This window comes from Ammodytes marinus (assembly GCF_949987685.1).
Source record: "Ammodytes marinus genome assembly, chromosome: 13".
In the NCBI taxonomy this organism is placed as follows: domain Eukaryota; kingdom Metazoa; phylum Chordata; class Actinopteri; order Uranoscopiformes; family Ammodytidae; genus Ammodytes; species Ammodytes marinus.
In genome coordinates, this window is record NC_137217.1 from 28,071,568 (window position 1) to 28,088,931 (window position 17,364).

At 37.6% G+C, this 17,364-nt stretch overlaps 2 protein-coding genes across 3 annotated transcripts; both read left to right on the forward strand.

The window, feature by feature from the left end:
- Positions 1-1,006: 1,006 nt before the first annotated feature.
- Positions 1,007-8,555, forward strand: il21r.1 (interleukin 21 receptor, tandem duplicate 1; the record flags this gene model as incomplete). Its single annotated transcript, XM_080039647.1, has 8 exons — positions 1,007-1,093; positions 1,331-1,436; positions 1,911-2,098; positions 2,619-2,752; positions 2,867-3,056; positions 3,203-3,287; positions 4,834-4,927; positions 7,803-8,555. Exons 1-8 carry the CDS (start codon positions 1,033-1,035, stop codon positions 8,553-8,555), a joined length of 1,611 nt encoding a protein of 536 aa, XP_079895773.1. The 5' UTR covers positions 1,007-1,032.
- A 3,821-nt stretch (positions 8,556-12,376) lies between these two features.
- Positions 12,377-16,776, forward strand: il21r.2 (interleukin 21 receptor, tandem duplicate 2). 2 transcript variants are annotated; one of them, XM_080039198.1, is made up of 9 exons: positions 12,377-12,398; positions 12,672-12,768; positions 13,412-13,511; positions 13,608-13,768; positions 14,014-14,162; positions 14,280-14,445; positions 14,737-14,833; positions 14,963-15,047; positions 15,869-16,776. In XM_080039198.1, the coding sequence occupies exons 2-9, from the start codon at positions 12,696-12,698 to the stop codon at positions 16,367-16,369; spliced, it is 1,332 nt and encodes a 443-aa protein (XP_079895324.1). In that variant the 5' UTR covers positions 12,377-12,398; positions 12,672-12,695; the 3' UTR covers positions 16,370-16,776. The 2 variants fall into 2 exon arrangements, with proteins under 2 accessions (XP_079895324.1, XP_079895325.1); XM_080039199.1 differs by lacking the exon at positions 12,377-12,398 and adding an exon at positions 12,423-12,536.
- Positions 16,777-17,364: the final 588 nt, after the last annotated feature.

A 17,364-nucleotide genomic window follows, 5' to 3' on the forward strand; every position in this document is an offset into this window, starting at 1 on the left:
TGTTGTTGTAGACATGTAGCTGTATGACAAGGGTCTTTGGAAAGGTGTCGAAAAGCTTCTCCGGTGTCAAGGTTTAGAAACTTCTCAGTACTGTAACATAGCATGTTTTGAGTAAATATTGAAAAACAACATGAGCAGGGAGTTGCTCTGTAATAATGTACAGCTTATATTATATATATATACATAGTGTGACAGCCAGTAGTTCACAAAACTATGTGGGTCAAAATAGGTTATTTAAAGTTCATTGGTATATTTCTGTAATGACCTCAACTGAAACAAGTTTTTCAGTTCTCCAAAAACTATTAATACAAGCTTCCTCTCTTGTCTTCCTTTATTTAGAAGTCACCCATAGGATGATTGTATTATTTTTATAAGTTATAGATCAGTTTCCTGTTGATGTTTCTTTTTTTCTTTTTCTTCTTCTGTGAACTTTTGCATATTCATAGCAGCAGTGTGGATGTGGTGGGAAGGCACCGCACATAGACACAGCCCAAAAGGGTCTGAAACCACATCCTTAGTCACGCCACTGACGATGACGCCTTCGCTGCGAATAACCTGAACCATGTTCCATGAAAACGTTTTCACACAGACATCAGTGCATCAGTGACACTGGTCGCTTGTTTACTTGACTGATTAGGTGGCAGAATTTTTCCTTTAAGAACGGTAAGAAGATTCTTCAAATATATATATATAAAAACAAAAATTATTTTTAAAATGTTTAAGAGATCATTTGTTTAATATGTAATGACCTTTTTTATTCTGACATGCAACCGTTGCTCCTTTATGAATGTATTCAAATACTGATGTAAATGCTTATGAAGATGTTTACCACAACAATATTTCTAGATAGATTTTGTCTTTTTGATAACTAACTATCCTTTGTCCAAATTAAGCAGCACATTTTCTTTTATTTAATAGATTATTTTTTTATAATACTTTTTCTTTTACCACAAAAAGAACTAATGTATAGCGGGTACATTTCATTTGATTTTCTGCTGTCTAAACAGTGGCTGATAACAGAGGGTCATCCCCATGGCTCTTAAATCGACCCTCTTATTGTTGCTGTGGGACCTAGCTCTGTTTGTTCATGTTGGTAAGTTGATTGATCTAATCATTGTCTTTATCTTGTATTCATATGCATTTCTATAGGCAGTTTAATTTACTTCATTCAAGATTAACTTACTAGTTTACTCTTTTACATTGTTGTCTGTTCGTCTTGATTCTGGGGTCTTGGTCAAGTTTCCTTTGAAAATGAGTGTCTTAACTTTAGGTTAGATGTTCGGGTGCAACTCTGTATGCCTGACCACACTTTTCCTTTCTGTGCTTTCAGTTACATCGTTTTGCAATGTCACCTGCTCAACGGACTATAGTGTTTCACTGAACTGTTCCTGCTCGAGCCCTGTCAAATACCCTGTCCTCCTCAACGTCAAGTGCAGGTAAAATTTGTCTTTACTATTTGATGAGAATTTTTAGTTTATACTGTATATACTGTATATGGTCTATTTGCAGTACATCAGCTTGTGGGGAAGTCATAAATGGCATTTTGACTTTTTTCTGACTTTAATTTTAAGACAAAAGTACAGAATAAGCATTATTTGCGCTCAGTTGATTTATTATTTTTTATTATTTGGGCATAAGGAACTTTTAGCAGCTGCATACATGGAGAAGGTACATCAGTTAGCAAATCACACTACTATGATATATTTGTATGTAATGTACATGTCCTTATATGACACAGCTGGACAGGTAAAGTCAGTTTACACTAAAGATACATTAATGCCGTGAATTGGAGATGCACCAGCTCTGCTTTTAACTTAAGACTATGACTTATAAACCACAAGCTTAGTTGTTGCCATGTCGACTGATGTCACTGAGTTGACAGATTATAACACACTGTTTATCCGTTGCAGTGGTGAAGAACTTGATGCCTATGGCAGCTGTGAAGTCAAACCTCCTCAAACCTGGTGCACCATGGAACCGCAATACCTCGACGATGTTGCATCTATTGGAACAAATTGCACAGCGACTGTCAGGCAACAAGGCGATCGACTAATAATGCCTGTCAGTGAATCATCCAGCTGGGAACTGAGTGACGTGGGTAAGTTAAACATTTCAGTATTTGACATTTCTGCTGATAACAGATAAGAGGATTACACTGAAGTGAAAAAAGGTCAAGCACAACAGCTATGACATCACACGCGACATGTTCAGTTGAAATGAATACATGGTTTAATGTAGGCAGGTTAAAGTAATGAGAAGGAAGTTGAATGTTATTTGTTCTACACATTTCAGATGCTTGTCCAAACACCCCAAACGTTTCCCTCTTGTTGAATGCAGCCACCTGTTTGCAATAGTCTTCATGAATTACTGTGCATTGAGCCATGTTCTGTTTTGTTTATGAGTTCATAAAAGCCAGAGATGACAGGAATCAAACTGGCAACTTTCCCAGATAACCCAAATTGCCGTTTGGCAGCTAAACGCTCACCCACCTGCTATGCCCTCCGGATTTAGACAAAAGCTAAAAAATTACATCCAACTGCCACTTGTGGTGTAGAGTATTATTGGCGTACTGTACATACATTTACATAACATTCTCCCTTGGGACTTTACTTTCACAGTGAAACCTCTGCCTCCTTTCGATGTTAATGTGAAATCCACAAACAAATTCTACAACATCACGTGGGATCACGACCGCCTAAACGACTGTCTCATGTACATAGTGCGCATAAGAGAATGCAAAGACTTGTCAAAGGTAAGGTGTGAGCAAAAACACCAAAATAAACAAAGGAAATTGGACGTGAGAATTTGTTGCATCAAGTTACTTTCAAGTTTTTTTTCTGATATGTCCTTTAATGCTTTCTGACAGGACCCAGCACATTCTCTCTTGGTGGAAACAAAGCACATAGTGGTCGACCATGAGAAGCTGAAACAAAACGTCAACTATACAGTGGACGTTAAGGCCAAAATGTGTCCTGAGGATACCTATCAGGGCCCATGGAGCGAGTGGAGTTCCACACATGAATGGAAGACAACAGGAAACTCTGCAGAGATTACAAGTAAGAGAGCATTGTACCTTCCAGCCAATAGAGGCATCATATAATCAACTTCAGCCTCATGTTAAATGAAACGGTTGGGGCTAGGCATAGATGTAACTGTGTTGTGTGTTTGTGCTTTACATTTTTTTTTTGTCATGTCATTTCAGACATAGCAGCATGGTGGTACATCCCCCTGACCCTGTCCATCTTCGTTGTCATGTTCGTCTGTATCCTGTTGATGCTTAAAAAACCGTGAGTACAGATGATTACCACTAGCTTGAAGAGAAGCTTGCATAAATGAATGTTATTGAACTAAAGACCAACCATTGTAATTTAAGAATACAACGTGCTAATCGTAACTGAATCTGCAATCATTAAATATACATGAATAGATTTAGTATAGAGTGAAAGCAGAAACAAGGTCTTAATGTCAGTGACACTTTGTCTTCCAGTAAGTGATTAGCAAAGCTTCTCACTGCTTCGATTTACACTTTCCTGGCATCACCTCCCACATATATAGAAAAACCACGGCTCTGCTGTACGTGCAGCCACGCATTGCACCGAAATTGCGAGCAGACATAGGAAGTCATGCAGAGCATCGGTGTCAGAGAAACTGAGAACGCCTCACTTATCAAGGGCACAAGAAGTATTAATCTGTTTGTTTCTATCCAAATTAGAGGATGATAAAAATGTGAGACATTCTGTGACCCATAATGAATTCAACTTTGGCTTTGGTTGAGAGCTCTGTATCACATTCAGAGAAGAGAAGAAGTTCAGTAGGCTATAATTATCACTAAACTTTCTTGTATACAGCAATAAAATACATCGCACCTAGGGACTACTGCTTTCAACCTGAAGTGTCCCCTGCTTTAAAAGACATACATCCAAGATGTTTTTGTCTGTAAGGTTAGCATAATACACCGAGATCTTTTAACACAAATATGCTCTTTGTGTATCAGGGCGGACTTTTGGACATTGTATTCATAATCAGGACTTTTGGTTTAACTCTAAAATCTTTTTTTAAGACATAGCCTCCAACTGGCTTCCTTAAGTTTAACATTACATTTGGTAAAATGGTAACTGAGTGAAAATATGACTTATTATTGCAACACTCAAAACTCTTGCTTTGAGTTTTGCTAAATGTGGGTGATAACAATAACATTGCACAGGGGGGTCCACAGCTTTAGATCTGTGTGCAAACAACAATTTTGACATCACTTACTTTCTATTTTAATAAATGAGCCAGATTTCCAAAACACGGCAAACTCCTTGATGATGTAGGGGGTTCAATCCACTGCTAAAAATACTACATTGGATAAAAGTTTACAGGTTCAATAAGAGTTTAAGTAACAGTTTATGTAAGCAGATCTTTACAAGATGTGAAGATAGACTGTATATAAAAGAGGAAGTGACATGTTGCTTAGTTGAATAACATTCTGCGAAAGCGGTTTACAGTAAATTGAGCCACACATGTTAATGTAAACTAGATTCACATGCATCTTAAAGCATTATACTACTTTGAGTCTTGAACTCTTCAATGTTTGTAATCATTTGACGTGTCCTTGACTCAGAACATACCATACCGTGTACCAAATTCACACAAAAGCCCCTATGTGTGAACAGCGTTACTGGTTATAAAAAGCTGTCATCGTTTGTCTCAACCTTTGCTTCTGCACAGGAGGGAGGTCACGTACTGAAAACCAAATCATCTCATCGTAAAGCGACAAAGCCCAGTGGAATTATAAATGTCGTTGTGTTATTTATTCAATTCTCTATTTCCATTTCATTTTTGTTTCAGGTATTTGCTGGAGAAACTGCGCGTGATTACGTACATCCCCAAGGCCGATCGGTTTTTCAAGCCCCTCTACCAGACCTATGGCGGGGACTTTAAGGTAAGAGAAAGCAAAAACAAACTCAGCTTGTGTGTGTCATTTCCAAATGAGACCAGCAGGTGTTGCCCAAGAGGGGGACTTTAGCACATCTGGACCCCTTTGGTGGGACTTTCCCCTCGACTTCACATTTCAGGGCGTTCATGACGTGAATGACTCAGTGTGCAGGGGCTTCAAGAGGCTTTTCGTTTTTCATCTTGTCTGACGTGCATGCTGTGGGTAGATATTTATGTGCATGAGCTCTAACCTGTTCCACCCCAGTGGAAAATACCCCTGGTACTTGACTCCTCTGATGTGTCATTGTGTAAAAAGGTAAAAACAGCCTGTTTTTCACCTGATATGGGCAGTGAGAATTACGTGGTTTAGATGTTTCATGATGATTATCGTTTTACCTTTTTTATATTTCCCTCAATGTAAATACTGCTGTCTGTCTTTTGACACCCAGAGATAAACCGATTCTATTTTCCAAAACATATACTTACTGTTTGCTCATTTAATATCAAGGCTGTTGGAGTTCAATTTCTGGGGAGAATGGTCAAGAAATCACCTACTTTCAGCTGTTAAGCAGTTGAGACACAGACAACTAAGACTAGTTTTCTGGCTTCCAGAATAGAATAGGAAAACACTCAGTGTTTTTGGCTTATATAGTTTATTACTAATATATCAATATAATCAGTAGTGTAGAGATGGTCTGTCATCATATCATATACTTTATGTTAATGTTAAGATGTTGTTTTGTATACTTTCTTGGTCTTGAAGGCATTACAGGTATATTTCCTGAGCTTCTCAGGCAGTGAAAAGAACAATAAATGCCCTTTCACGTCACCTGTTTCATTACATGTCCCTATAACTTAAAACAATTATTAAAGTTTTATTGTGTTAAAAAATGTATCGGTTAAAAACAACAAAAATTGCAATTGTAATAGATCTACAATATTGTCATTATTATCTGTGCTTTAAAAAAAAACACTATTGCACTACCTGGACAGTTACTTCTCAGGGAACTGATTAAGGGCCAACTAAATCTTAGCTTTAGGTTTGTGTGCAGTTACAATGGTTGGTCAGCTGAGGGCGCTACTGCAGCAAGGAACAAAGGGGGACACATGCTTTCAAAGGGGAAGTACAAGAGATAAAGAAACTGAAACGTTCCTTTTTATCTATTCATCACTGCTTTTCTGTACTTTTCTTTACCGTACTGAATGTGCTCAACTGGGTAAAATAAGGAACATTTTGTGCTATAATTAAATTAAATTCATAACATTTTGCTCCTCAAGGGTCAGGGCAAGCTTGCTTGCAAGCATGAGAACACAAAACCTTCATTCAATTGATTATGGAATAAAATATGATGGAGTGAAGAAAGAAAGATACTTTTCACAATGGCTTATTGTATTTATTTCACTAAACCTCCATCTGTCATCAAACAGTAGGCCTACATGCATTTATTGCAGATTAATGTCCCTAATGTTTAGACCTAAATACTCCACAACTGAATTAAACATTACATTTGCCACCAGCTCCCCTCCATTAAGAGTATGAGTAAGATATCAACACATATTTTAGATTTTGTTTCATATTAACATTCTTCTTCACAGTATGTGAAAATGACTTATACATAACATAAATGCAACCACATGTTACATCATCCCAAATCTGGTGCAATAACAGGGGACAGTGAAGTGCTTTGTGAAATTATTTAAGAACAATCCATGTCACTCTTCAAAGAGATTGAAATTCACACCACATCTCCAGAAACACTGTGACAGACTGAACCTGCTCTGTTTAGAAATCATTGTTCTAGTTGGACTGTGCTATCTCACTCTTGTGGCTGCAGAATGCTTGTGGTGTCTCAGCAGATCAGAGGAGATTCAGTGATGCTGTTGAGCTCTGTATCTCAGGATGTGGTGGCTCTCTCTGCATGAATAATATGATTCATTCTTATCTGGGCATCACCTTGCTGAATGGAGCCTGGAGGTGGCTGCCCAATGTTCACATTTCAGTGGTGTGTCTGCACGCACATCAAACGTGCATCAAAGTAAAAAAAATCCAAATAATATGTACGCCATTGTATTTCTTAATTGAGCCTAAAACAATTCATCATTTTCATTTCATTTCATTTTTTATTTTATTTCAGACATATCAAAAACAATACAAAACTAAATGAAAAGCACAAAAATACAACAAACAAAATTTATGTTTAAAAGACTTCACAAAAAGAAAAAAAAAAGAAAAAAAATTATCTGTATTGACATGCCCGAAAAGGAGCAGGAAGAAGTATACACTTACACTTGCAGTCTGTCCATGTCATGCTGTTCCACTCAATCTTAATTTCACTGCTATAAAGTCTCTAAAAGAATAGCACTTGGTAAACGCCTAAAATGAATGTATTTCCAATACTAAGTGAGACAATTGTATTGTTATTCAAAAAATATACCCAAGAGACACACAGATAGACATTCAGATACTTATTAACACTGCAGTATTACTGGTTAAACATGTGCAAAAAAAGATTAAATAAGGAGTAGCTTCTCTCCTCTGTGTATAGTAACGCCAACATGCACCTCTTTTTTAACCAAACCCTTTAAGGCATACTTGCTAGATACTTCATACTTACAACAGAGTTTTTTAATGTCAAGTTGAGTTCTCACTTTAAGTTGCACAGTAGAAGTAAATCTTGATTGTCCCAAGAGGCAAGCTGACTGTCTTCTGGTCTTTATGCTAAGCTAATTAACTTCTGGCTGCAGTTGTCATATTGTTTCATCTCTTTACGAAAGAAAGCAAATCAAGCAACTGATCCCTTTCAAACCATCTTCAACCTGTGTTTCCATTTTTTTTTAGAACCAATACGTCATATTAATGTCTTTCATTTGCTCTGTTTTAGGAGTGGGTGAAACCTGGATTCAGCGAGTACGATTACCTGAGCATCAACTCACGGTCTCAAGTTCCGATGCTAAGCAAGAAGCAGCATCACGACATCCTCCAACTGAACGATGAGAAACAGCGCTACGGCGAGGACAACAACGAGGTCATGAAACAAGATGGCGTCTTCCTCCACGCGCTGCAGCCTCACAGCAACCCGCTGCTGTTCTACCAGGACACAGGGGGCAGTTCACAGGGCACCGGACACTCCACCGGACACGTCTCCATCCTCACAGTCACCCTGTCCGGAGAAGAGGAGTTTGAGGAGGAGGAAGCTGGGTCTCGGAGCTCTGACAGCGGACAACAACATGCTATCTTTGATTTAGAGGCACCACAGATGTCCAGGTCCAATAGACAAAGTGGAATATTGCCGCAACACGAAAACCAAATAGCTAATGACTTCTCGATGGAGAATGTAAACTTTCAGCCACGTGCCCATGCTAACGAACCAGAGAGGGTGTCGCTGGTGTCCTTCGCCTCAAACGAGCACTCGGAGGACGGCTACCCTCGCGTGGACCTGGACACCATAGACAGTGGGTTCGGAGAGTGCAGCAGCCCGGGAGCTTCAGACTCGAACATAGCGGAGCAGATCAACTGTGATTTATTTCAAGAGCACAAAAGCTCCAATTCGAACTATGTCAAGCAGTGGATGATATGTAGCACCATCCATGAAGACTCCAGCAACTCGGAGAACGAACTCCAGGAAATCCAGTGATTAACACCGCTGCTGCAATGCCACAGTTACACTCAGAGACAAACTTTATGGTTGGTATTTACAGAAAATATGCTGTGATTCAAAGTAGGGCTGGACTTCAAGATGCGATATGTATCACGATACAAGGGTAACGATATGATATATCATGGTACAATGCAATATGATGCATATTGGGTTATATTGGGATATTCGGCATTGTATTTGGAAGGGGCCGCTCTAATGTTGTTATCAATGTCGGCCAAGCTGCTTCCAGCTTATACTTTGCCACAACACCAGGAATGGCACCAGGCAATTTGAGGCGACTAGCCGTACTGGGACATCTACGGGATCGGGGGTTGTAGTTCACAACCTGTTTAAAACTTGAATTTTATTTATTCATTCTTTCAAAATAACGATTTTCGGAGCTGGAAATTGTATGCAGTATCACAAAAATACATATCACAATATATTGCCAATCATTTTGTGAGCACAGTCCCTAGTTAAATGTAATCTTGAAGTATCTCCTCATATAATTCTGTGTATTCATGTAATCTTGAAATGTGCCCTTTGTACTATGCAACATGCACTATGTAACCGTCCGAAAAGGTTCATTTAGTCAAACTTAATGAATTAACTGAAATGTTCTTGTATATAAACTAGTATTACTTTTAGTGCTGAAGTTCCGTTTTAGGCAGGATGCCCAATCTTGTTTAAATTTATATAAAAAAAGATGCTTCTGAAGAACACAAAAAATACATTTTCATTAATACTTGAATCAATCAAGTTGTGTTTTCCTTTTTCAAATGTTGTCTAGAACTTAAAAAGTGTATAATTCTTGTGATTGGACACTTCATGCTTTATACACATGCAACATAGGATCATAATGTAATGCAAATTGCTTTGATTCATACAGCTGTTTTTTGTCTCTTTTGTTTTGTCACTGTATATAGGGCTCCATATTGTCATGGTCATACATTCTTCATTAGCTTCTACTATAGCACCAGCAAGCACATGCCTTATCAAGATATCTGATAATGTCTGTTTTCCTTTGCACATGCACTTTGTCAGAAACCACTGTGAACATCCGTCCTGTTTTGTGCAATGTCAGTAAAAAAGAAAACATTTTATCTGTTAACACAAGAAAAAAAGAGTTTTCTTCTGTTCTTGACCTGATTCATTGGCTTTTTCAATGTAACACCGAATAACCATATGTTGAACAGAGAATGTTTGCTGAGTATATTTGTTCTTACCAAATGGTTTGTTTCACACTGTTTAGGTGAAGTATTTTACCGATCTACAGGGAGAAAACTGACTCTAAAAACCAGTAAAGACTGACGTGACTAAGACCTTCAATGGGTTTTGCTTTTCTTGGTCCATTTTGCATATGATTCCTTCTCACGGCAAACATAGTTATACTATTAGATAAATAGTGTATTTTAATAGTTTGAAGGTACACATTGGCTGTGGTGAGTTCCTCATAATATGTAACGGTGTAGGGGATCTGAAGGTGTATTTGTTTTCCATCTGAAAGCCTCCTGATGGTAGCTGTAGTGGGAGGGGGAACTGTGGTTTATCAACTTTCCAAGTCCAGAGTTTCCCTGACAGTTGATGGTCTCACAGTTTTAATCGTTAAAGTCTCTTTCTTGACACTGCACCAATCTACCCGGGACGGTCTGCACTTTACAAGACCAACCGACCCAAGTAATCACTATAGAGATAAAATCCTTATTCACATATATGTCACTCTGTGAGTACAGTGACATGTTTGATTTTTTATTGGTTCCGCACTGCATCACATTCAATTGCAAACAAGCAATCATTATTAAGATGAAGTACCGAGTGTCAGCTTTCAGACTGATACAGTAGCAGAGTTTTTTTGGGGGGGATTTATTTTCCCCAAGTCAATAAAATAAGACAATGTGAATATCAAATTGTTGTGAGGGGTAGGGTAAAAACAATCTGGCAGGTTTAGGAGGGGATAGAAAAGTGTAAATGTAGCTTAGCATTGAATACAGATTGTCTTGCAATGTAGTGTCTTGTTTGCTTCCTCTTCTTCTTTATCATAAATTCTGCATCTGATTTGATGAATGGATGGGGACTTGAATAGGCGTATTTATTAAATGGTGTGTTAAAAAAAGAAAAAAACTGCAGCAATGATAAATAATGGTCAAATGCAGTGTCGTTTTAATGATCAGAACCAAGAAACCTGAAAGGCTTACATTTTGTTTACGAGACGTGTGACTTGACCTGGTCTTGAATCAAAAATATTAAACAGCTATGGCTACAATAATTTCATTCTTGTGTGGTTTTAGCATATCATTAATGAAAAAATAATTTTGCATATCAACTGTTATGTGACCAAAACATCTGTTGCTGTTTGATAGAACCAGACTTGCAATGATATCTAACCTTTAAGGACTTTACATTCAGATATTTTGCATTGCTAGAAATGTTATGCAAAGCAACATACTGTACATTAGAGATCAAGATCTCTGTTGCAGGCGACCTGAGCACAGCAGCATGAACAAGAAAAGAGATAAGACACAGTACAAAACACAACCAGTTTACAGTTACATAGAAGCAACACTCTGTGTCATAAACCATAACAGACATCTCTAAAAAGTTTCAAAATGAAGAGTTTAAATTGACCCAATAGGATAATGCTTTAGAGATCCGATCCTCCAATCAAGAAGGAAACTTCAAAATAAAAAATAAATAAATAAAAATAAATAAAATATTCTTGTTGCAAGTGGAAGCCAGCTTTCTTTTCCATATAGTAAATCATAAGAAAATGCAGGACCCTGTGATAAACTGCATCAAGATGTTATAAACTGGAATGGCCATCATGAGAGTACTAGATATCTCAATAATTAAGCACAGGCATGATGGTTGATAGCGTAATGATTTATCTGATTATTATTATTTTTCTTCCGAAAATAATAGGAATCTTCACTTGAGGTAAATCACAAGAAAGTGTTATGTGTGAAATAAATAAAGTTAAGTAGGCTTTCCACAGTAAATGTATGTTGCATGACGATGGTAACCGTATGTTGCATGATGATCTACAGTACATATAATAAGCTAATAAACAGTTGGCTATAAGTCACTTTTTTGTGATTGCAGAGAGGGTATATATGGCCTTTCTTTAATTTCCTATCTTTTTCCCTGTCCTTTTTTGTGATACATGTTGAGTTTTATTATGTAGAGGTGATTAATTAAATAATAAATGGCTACATAAGTGATTAGATATTTCCGTAAATGGCATAAGTGCTTACTGTCTTGATGATTAATACCATGATGTGGATCATGTGCTGTGCCCTTTACAGTCACCATATGTTCACTCAGCTGAACACTGACATTAGGCAACTCTCTCAGACACCATCATCAAAAGCCACAAATGAGGAAATAGCTTTTGGAATAATGCTGTTCATCCCTTGACTAAAGAAGAGGAAGCCTTAATCACAAGAATAAAATAAATTTTTCCTGCAACTTAGTAAATAAAACCTTTAATTAAAACATAAATATGACTATTATCCAATACAACAGCAAAAATAACGTAAATCACAGTGACTTAAAACTCCATCCACTTAAGTTCCCTTAATCACAAGGGCCATAGTACACTCTATAAAATGCCAGAAAATAAAGATAATTATATTAGAGACCTTCAATTTTTTAACTTGCACTGTGAAAAAAAAAATCAAGAACACGTGTGCAAAACCAAACTCAAAAGATAAAAGAAGAAAGAACTGTGACGTCAAAAAAAAAAGGCTTGATTTCCTGTGATGCCACCAGTGATAAGTTAAACCTCAGTTCCATCCCTCATTCACTGTCTGAGACTTCAACAGCACCAGGGCAGCCCCCGAGGTAAGGGCTCTTTCCCATCCACTACACAGCAAAGCACACATGAAAAGATAAATTTTCTTGACTTTATTTTTTATTTTTTCAAAAATAGAATATTTCAAATTATGTACATTTTTGGGTTTGTGAATTTGTTATATTGAGGTGAATATTACTGATGGATAAGGCTCTGCGAATGTTGGTTTAGACCTAATATGATCAATATCCTGCATTACAGACACAGCAGACTCTCCATAAAGAGACTAACATAAGACATGATTGTCTTATTGATATCCACAGGTTGACACTCATATCCATGGAGTCATGGGGTGCCTTCAGCTCCTTTTGGTGGTGTGCTGTTGCTCCAGCATCATTGCAGTGGCCCGCTGCATCAAAGGTACTGTTCACTCATCTGGACACACTGAGGATTTTTCTTTAACATTTGTCTGTGGGAGATGCTTTATGGAGGCAGCTTGTCATACATTCCAGTAGTCCCCCACATGCAGTGGGAGGTTTACGAGGAAATGTTTATCTATAGAAATGTCAACTAGTAATCTAATCTTCATATGATTATCTGTAATATGTGGTTATCTTTAACATTTGAGTGTTATTTTAATAACTCCAGTCCTGGAAAGTCACTAAGCAGATTTACTCTATCAGCCACAAATTAAATTTAACATGATCAATTTAAATTTTCTAGATAGTTTTTGGCATTGTTATTCTTTCATTAGACAGTTTGGAGAAACAGAGAAAGGAATGATGGATACAAACCCGTGGTCTGCTGCTTTTTATGACTGAGCCTATGGGCAGGCCTTATCATGACATTATCATGTCATTTGCCAATAACGTAATAGAATGTATGAATCAATTGCGTAAATGTTTTTTGCCCATCATGTAATATAAGTTATTAACAACAAGCCAATATTGTAATTAAATTATGTGCAAAAAGTTACTAGGTTATTGGTTCAATATCATATCATTATTGTGCCAAGATGCACTGTGTATGACGATAATCTATTCTTCCCATTTGTGTGCTGCAGTTGATGGATATTCCTGTGTGAGTGCCTTTTGGGACACAATTACTTGTGTCTTGAACATCACTGGCAAGCCCAACACCACCTACAGTCTGGAATTCATTGGGTAAACACACTTCTTGCAGAACTATAAGATGTTATAACAATGTTAAATTATTCACACAGAAATTATTTTAATGTTCTTTTGTGTTTTTCTTGTCAGCAATCAGGTTAACACGTCCTGTCCACTTGTGATGATAAATCACAGTTACAGCTGTGTCTGTAAACTCAAATCCTTTCGCGATATGGATGGTTATGATATCAATCTTTGTCATGAATCCACCCGCCTACTTGTAATAGATTGGTTTCAGCCATACGAGAACAGTAAGTGTGAATGCAACATATGTTTGTTTTTTTGTTTTTTTTTTGCATGTAGCATCTGTTTGCAAATATGTCTACATGATTTCATATTGCATCCCTAATGAAACTACAGTTCAAGAAATCAACATGTTTACAAAGTACAGTCCCTTTATCTTTCAGGAGGGATACTGCAAACAAACAAATAGAAAATGTACTGCATATACTGGAAATAACTTCTGTATAATGACATGATCATTGTTTGTGATCAGTTCAGCCATCACCCCCGCATGAAATTGAGGTCCAACAAACCCCCGAGACTTTCAACATCACTTGGAAAAGCGGCTATGAAAACCATCGTTACCTCAAGAAGAGTGGCATCCTGGACTACCAACTCTTTCTCCAAAGCAAAGAGAACAGAGTGAGTCCCGCTATTACAAATATAGCCATAGGCCTACTTAGACAAACATATTTTGCTTTAAAAATATCAAACAATAATATTTTTTTGTTTTGTTTGATTGTTTCAACTTTTCCTCAGACTCTTGATCCATCTACACATCAGTATGTTCCGATCCCAAGATCACAACATAAACCCGATCCTAAATATTGCATTCGAGTGAGATCTGTAGCGAGGAGTCACGGTTATAACGGAACTTGGAGTGAATGGAGTTCGCTGACATGCTGGGGAAAGGATGCAGCAGAAGGTAAAGTTACACTTTTTCTACATCATTGATGGATGTAAATGTACTTACATAGAGGCTAATTGCTTAGTTTGTGTTGTGTCTGTGTGTCTCACAGTCACCGAAAACAACTGTTGTAGATTATGTGAATGACTTGAGTCAGAGTTTCAGAGACATCAAACAAACCACTCATTCATCAAACCGCATCGTTAGAATATAACTAATAATTCGTGACAACAACTGCTGAGAAAACTGTCATCTCTCTGGTATTAGTATGACTCACTAATTCTGTGTTATTTTGTGAAACTTCCTCAGAGCAAGATAATATATTAGTCATTTTGATGAAGTCTTTGGGCCCAGTGTGCGTGGCTGCTGGAGTCCTGCTGTTTGTGTTCTACAGTCCCACTGCAAGGTAATCAATCTCTACTCTGAAATTCTGGTGAAAGGGAGATATTTAATATGGCTGTTATTGATGCAATACCTTAAAAGGAAATTGATGATTTGGTTGTTCTGATTGGTCAATGATTTATTTGTACCACAGAATGAAGATAAAAACGCTGTCGCACACACCGTCGCCGGCCCCTTTCTTCCAACCTCTGTATCATCAACACCAAGGCAATTTCCAGGTGAGGTTGTAATACACATACTACTCTTGTCCAGCTTCTGTCTTTTTGTGTTATTTCAACCAAGCCAACTCACAACTCATTTAGTTTACTTTCCTCACTACAGTGGAAGTGTCTTTGCAAAATAAAGACCAGAAATACACAGACTTAGAGGGCATGAAGCACAGTAACAGACTAACTAACTAACTAACTAACTAACTAACTAACTAACTAACTAACTAAATAACTTACGTATTAACAAACAAAGTGACCTTCTGTTAGTAAAGGGAATATGTAAGGGAAAAACACAGACCGCCAGCAATCATCTTGTTAAGCAAAATAGTTGTTGTAATAATCTGTAAGGGAATTATTATCATATTTAAACAAGACTCAATAATCTACAGCCTCCTCATCATCTCTGTGAGGTTTTATTTATGCATAACAGGGCTTTGAGCTAAATGCTAATTTCAGCCTGCTACAATGACATGCTCAAAATGACAATGCTTACATCACATACTAAGTAGACCTGAGGCTGAAATGTCGATTGGCGGTATTTGGTCATGATTCCAATTCAAATTTTGACCAGGCTGACCAGATAATAGGATAAATTAAGATGGTGGCACTAGATGAGAAGTTGGGGGTTCTTGAAATGTTTCTGAGATGCTTTTAGACTAACAGACCTACAGTATGTATGCTTCAAAATATCATCTGAAATAATCCATTGGTTCTTTGATGAATAAGTAGTAATAACTTTTCACATAAGTTGTGTATGTTCTGTGACATAAGAAAATAAGCAAGGCAACTTTTACAAACCTTAATGTATCTGCATGCTTCTGAATTTGCAGGAATGGCTTTCACCTCAAGGCAAATTTGTGCTCACGTACAAAACTGAGGAGATCTTGAAAAACGATTCGGTGATTGTAATGCCGAAGCCTGTTGCAACGGACCCAGAGGAGAATGTTGACCTTCTCAACCCTTCAGCAATACAACTTTCATTCACTCAGTGTCAGACCTCCTATGTCGGTTTACCCGGGTTCCACGAGGTCTCCCCACCTGTAACAATGCTCTGTGCGGGTGACATGTCTTACACCCAGCTCCCTTTCCCTGTCTGGGGGGTGAGCACCAGAGAAGTAGAAGTTGTAACCCCTCCTTCTAAAGATTTCCTCAACATCAGCCGCACAGACTCTGGCTGCAGCTGTGAAAACCTGACCATAAGCCCAGAGTGCAGTGAACCAAACAGTCCTGTTGATGACAGTCCACCTCCATGTTACTGTACCGATTACTGCATCCTCAACAAAACAGCAGAAGGGTTTGCTCCTGTTTTAGTGTCCAAACAGGCAACCTAAATGTCCTATTTCACTCTCCTGCAAGAGGATGAGAGCTAAAAGCAAGACACGTTATCTAAATTCACTGATCATAATGGCTTTATGTTACAATTTAGCAATAATTACTGTATGTTGTGTGTTCCAGGTAGAACTTCTTTTTAAGGGATTGCAGGTTTTTGGGTGTTAATGCATTGACTTCCCTAAAACATCTTTGAACCATTTGAATGTAGCTCATAGTCTTTCTTTTATTACATAAACATAGCACTTATTGTAGAGTAGATTACATACGTATGCTACACTTGATGTCTTTGCCACGCTGACAGCAGAATGGGATGACATGTGAATGTGATAGATTTTTATTATCAGCCTTCTGCAAATGTATTTGTTTGTCCACACCATAGCTGAGCGTTTTAATTTGCCAGTGTTTGTACTTTGCATTTAATGAACAATTAAATAATCTCTGAGTTTAAAATTGCAAAAAAAAAATCATTTTGTTCATGTTCATTTTGCTAATGATGCTTTTGCACTTTTACTTATGTAGAATTTAAAATGCATGTCTATTACCTGTTGCCAACAGCTCTGATAATAAAATAAAAAGCAAGCCTGAAGGTATGCGTGGTATGTAACATCATCAATCAATATAAGATGAATGAGCTCTATGTTTCAAGGGATAACAACATGACTGCATCTCCCCTGCACAGGAAGTCCGCCCACTTGTTTTTTTTCTTTCTTTCTTATCTCTATTGATCTGTTCGTCGGCTGTTAGGTACAGAAAAACCCACAAATTTCCCCCAAAAAACAAAGTGCCATGACACAGCGGAGGCCTTTCCCCACCAACATGTCCACAGCCAAAACATATTCATGGGAGAGTTAGATTAGTTTATTAGGATCCTCCATAAGCCAGAGCAGGCCCGCAGCTATTATTCCTGGTGTCTGGCACTTATTCAGAATGACATCATACAGTAACAACAGAGAACATTACAAGCAAACCAAAAGAGGTAGCATAAAAATCAACT

What these genes read in the sequence shown, in the direction of transcription:
- il21r.2 (XM_080039198.1), top strand. Translation starts at nt 12,696, where the DNA reads ATGGGGTGCCTTCAGCTCCTTTTGGTGGTGTGCTGTTGCTCCAGCATC. An exon ending in AGTGGCCCGCTGCATCAAAG is followed by an intron (nt 12,769 to 13,411) that starts GTACTGTTCACT and finishes TGTGTGCTGCAG; the next exon opens with TTGATGGATATTCCTGTGTG. An exon ending in TTCTACAGTCCCACTGCAAG is followed by an intron (nt 14,834 to 14,962) that starts GTAATCAATCTC and finishes TTTGTACCACAG; the next exon opens with AATGAAGATAAAAACGCTGT.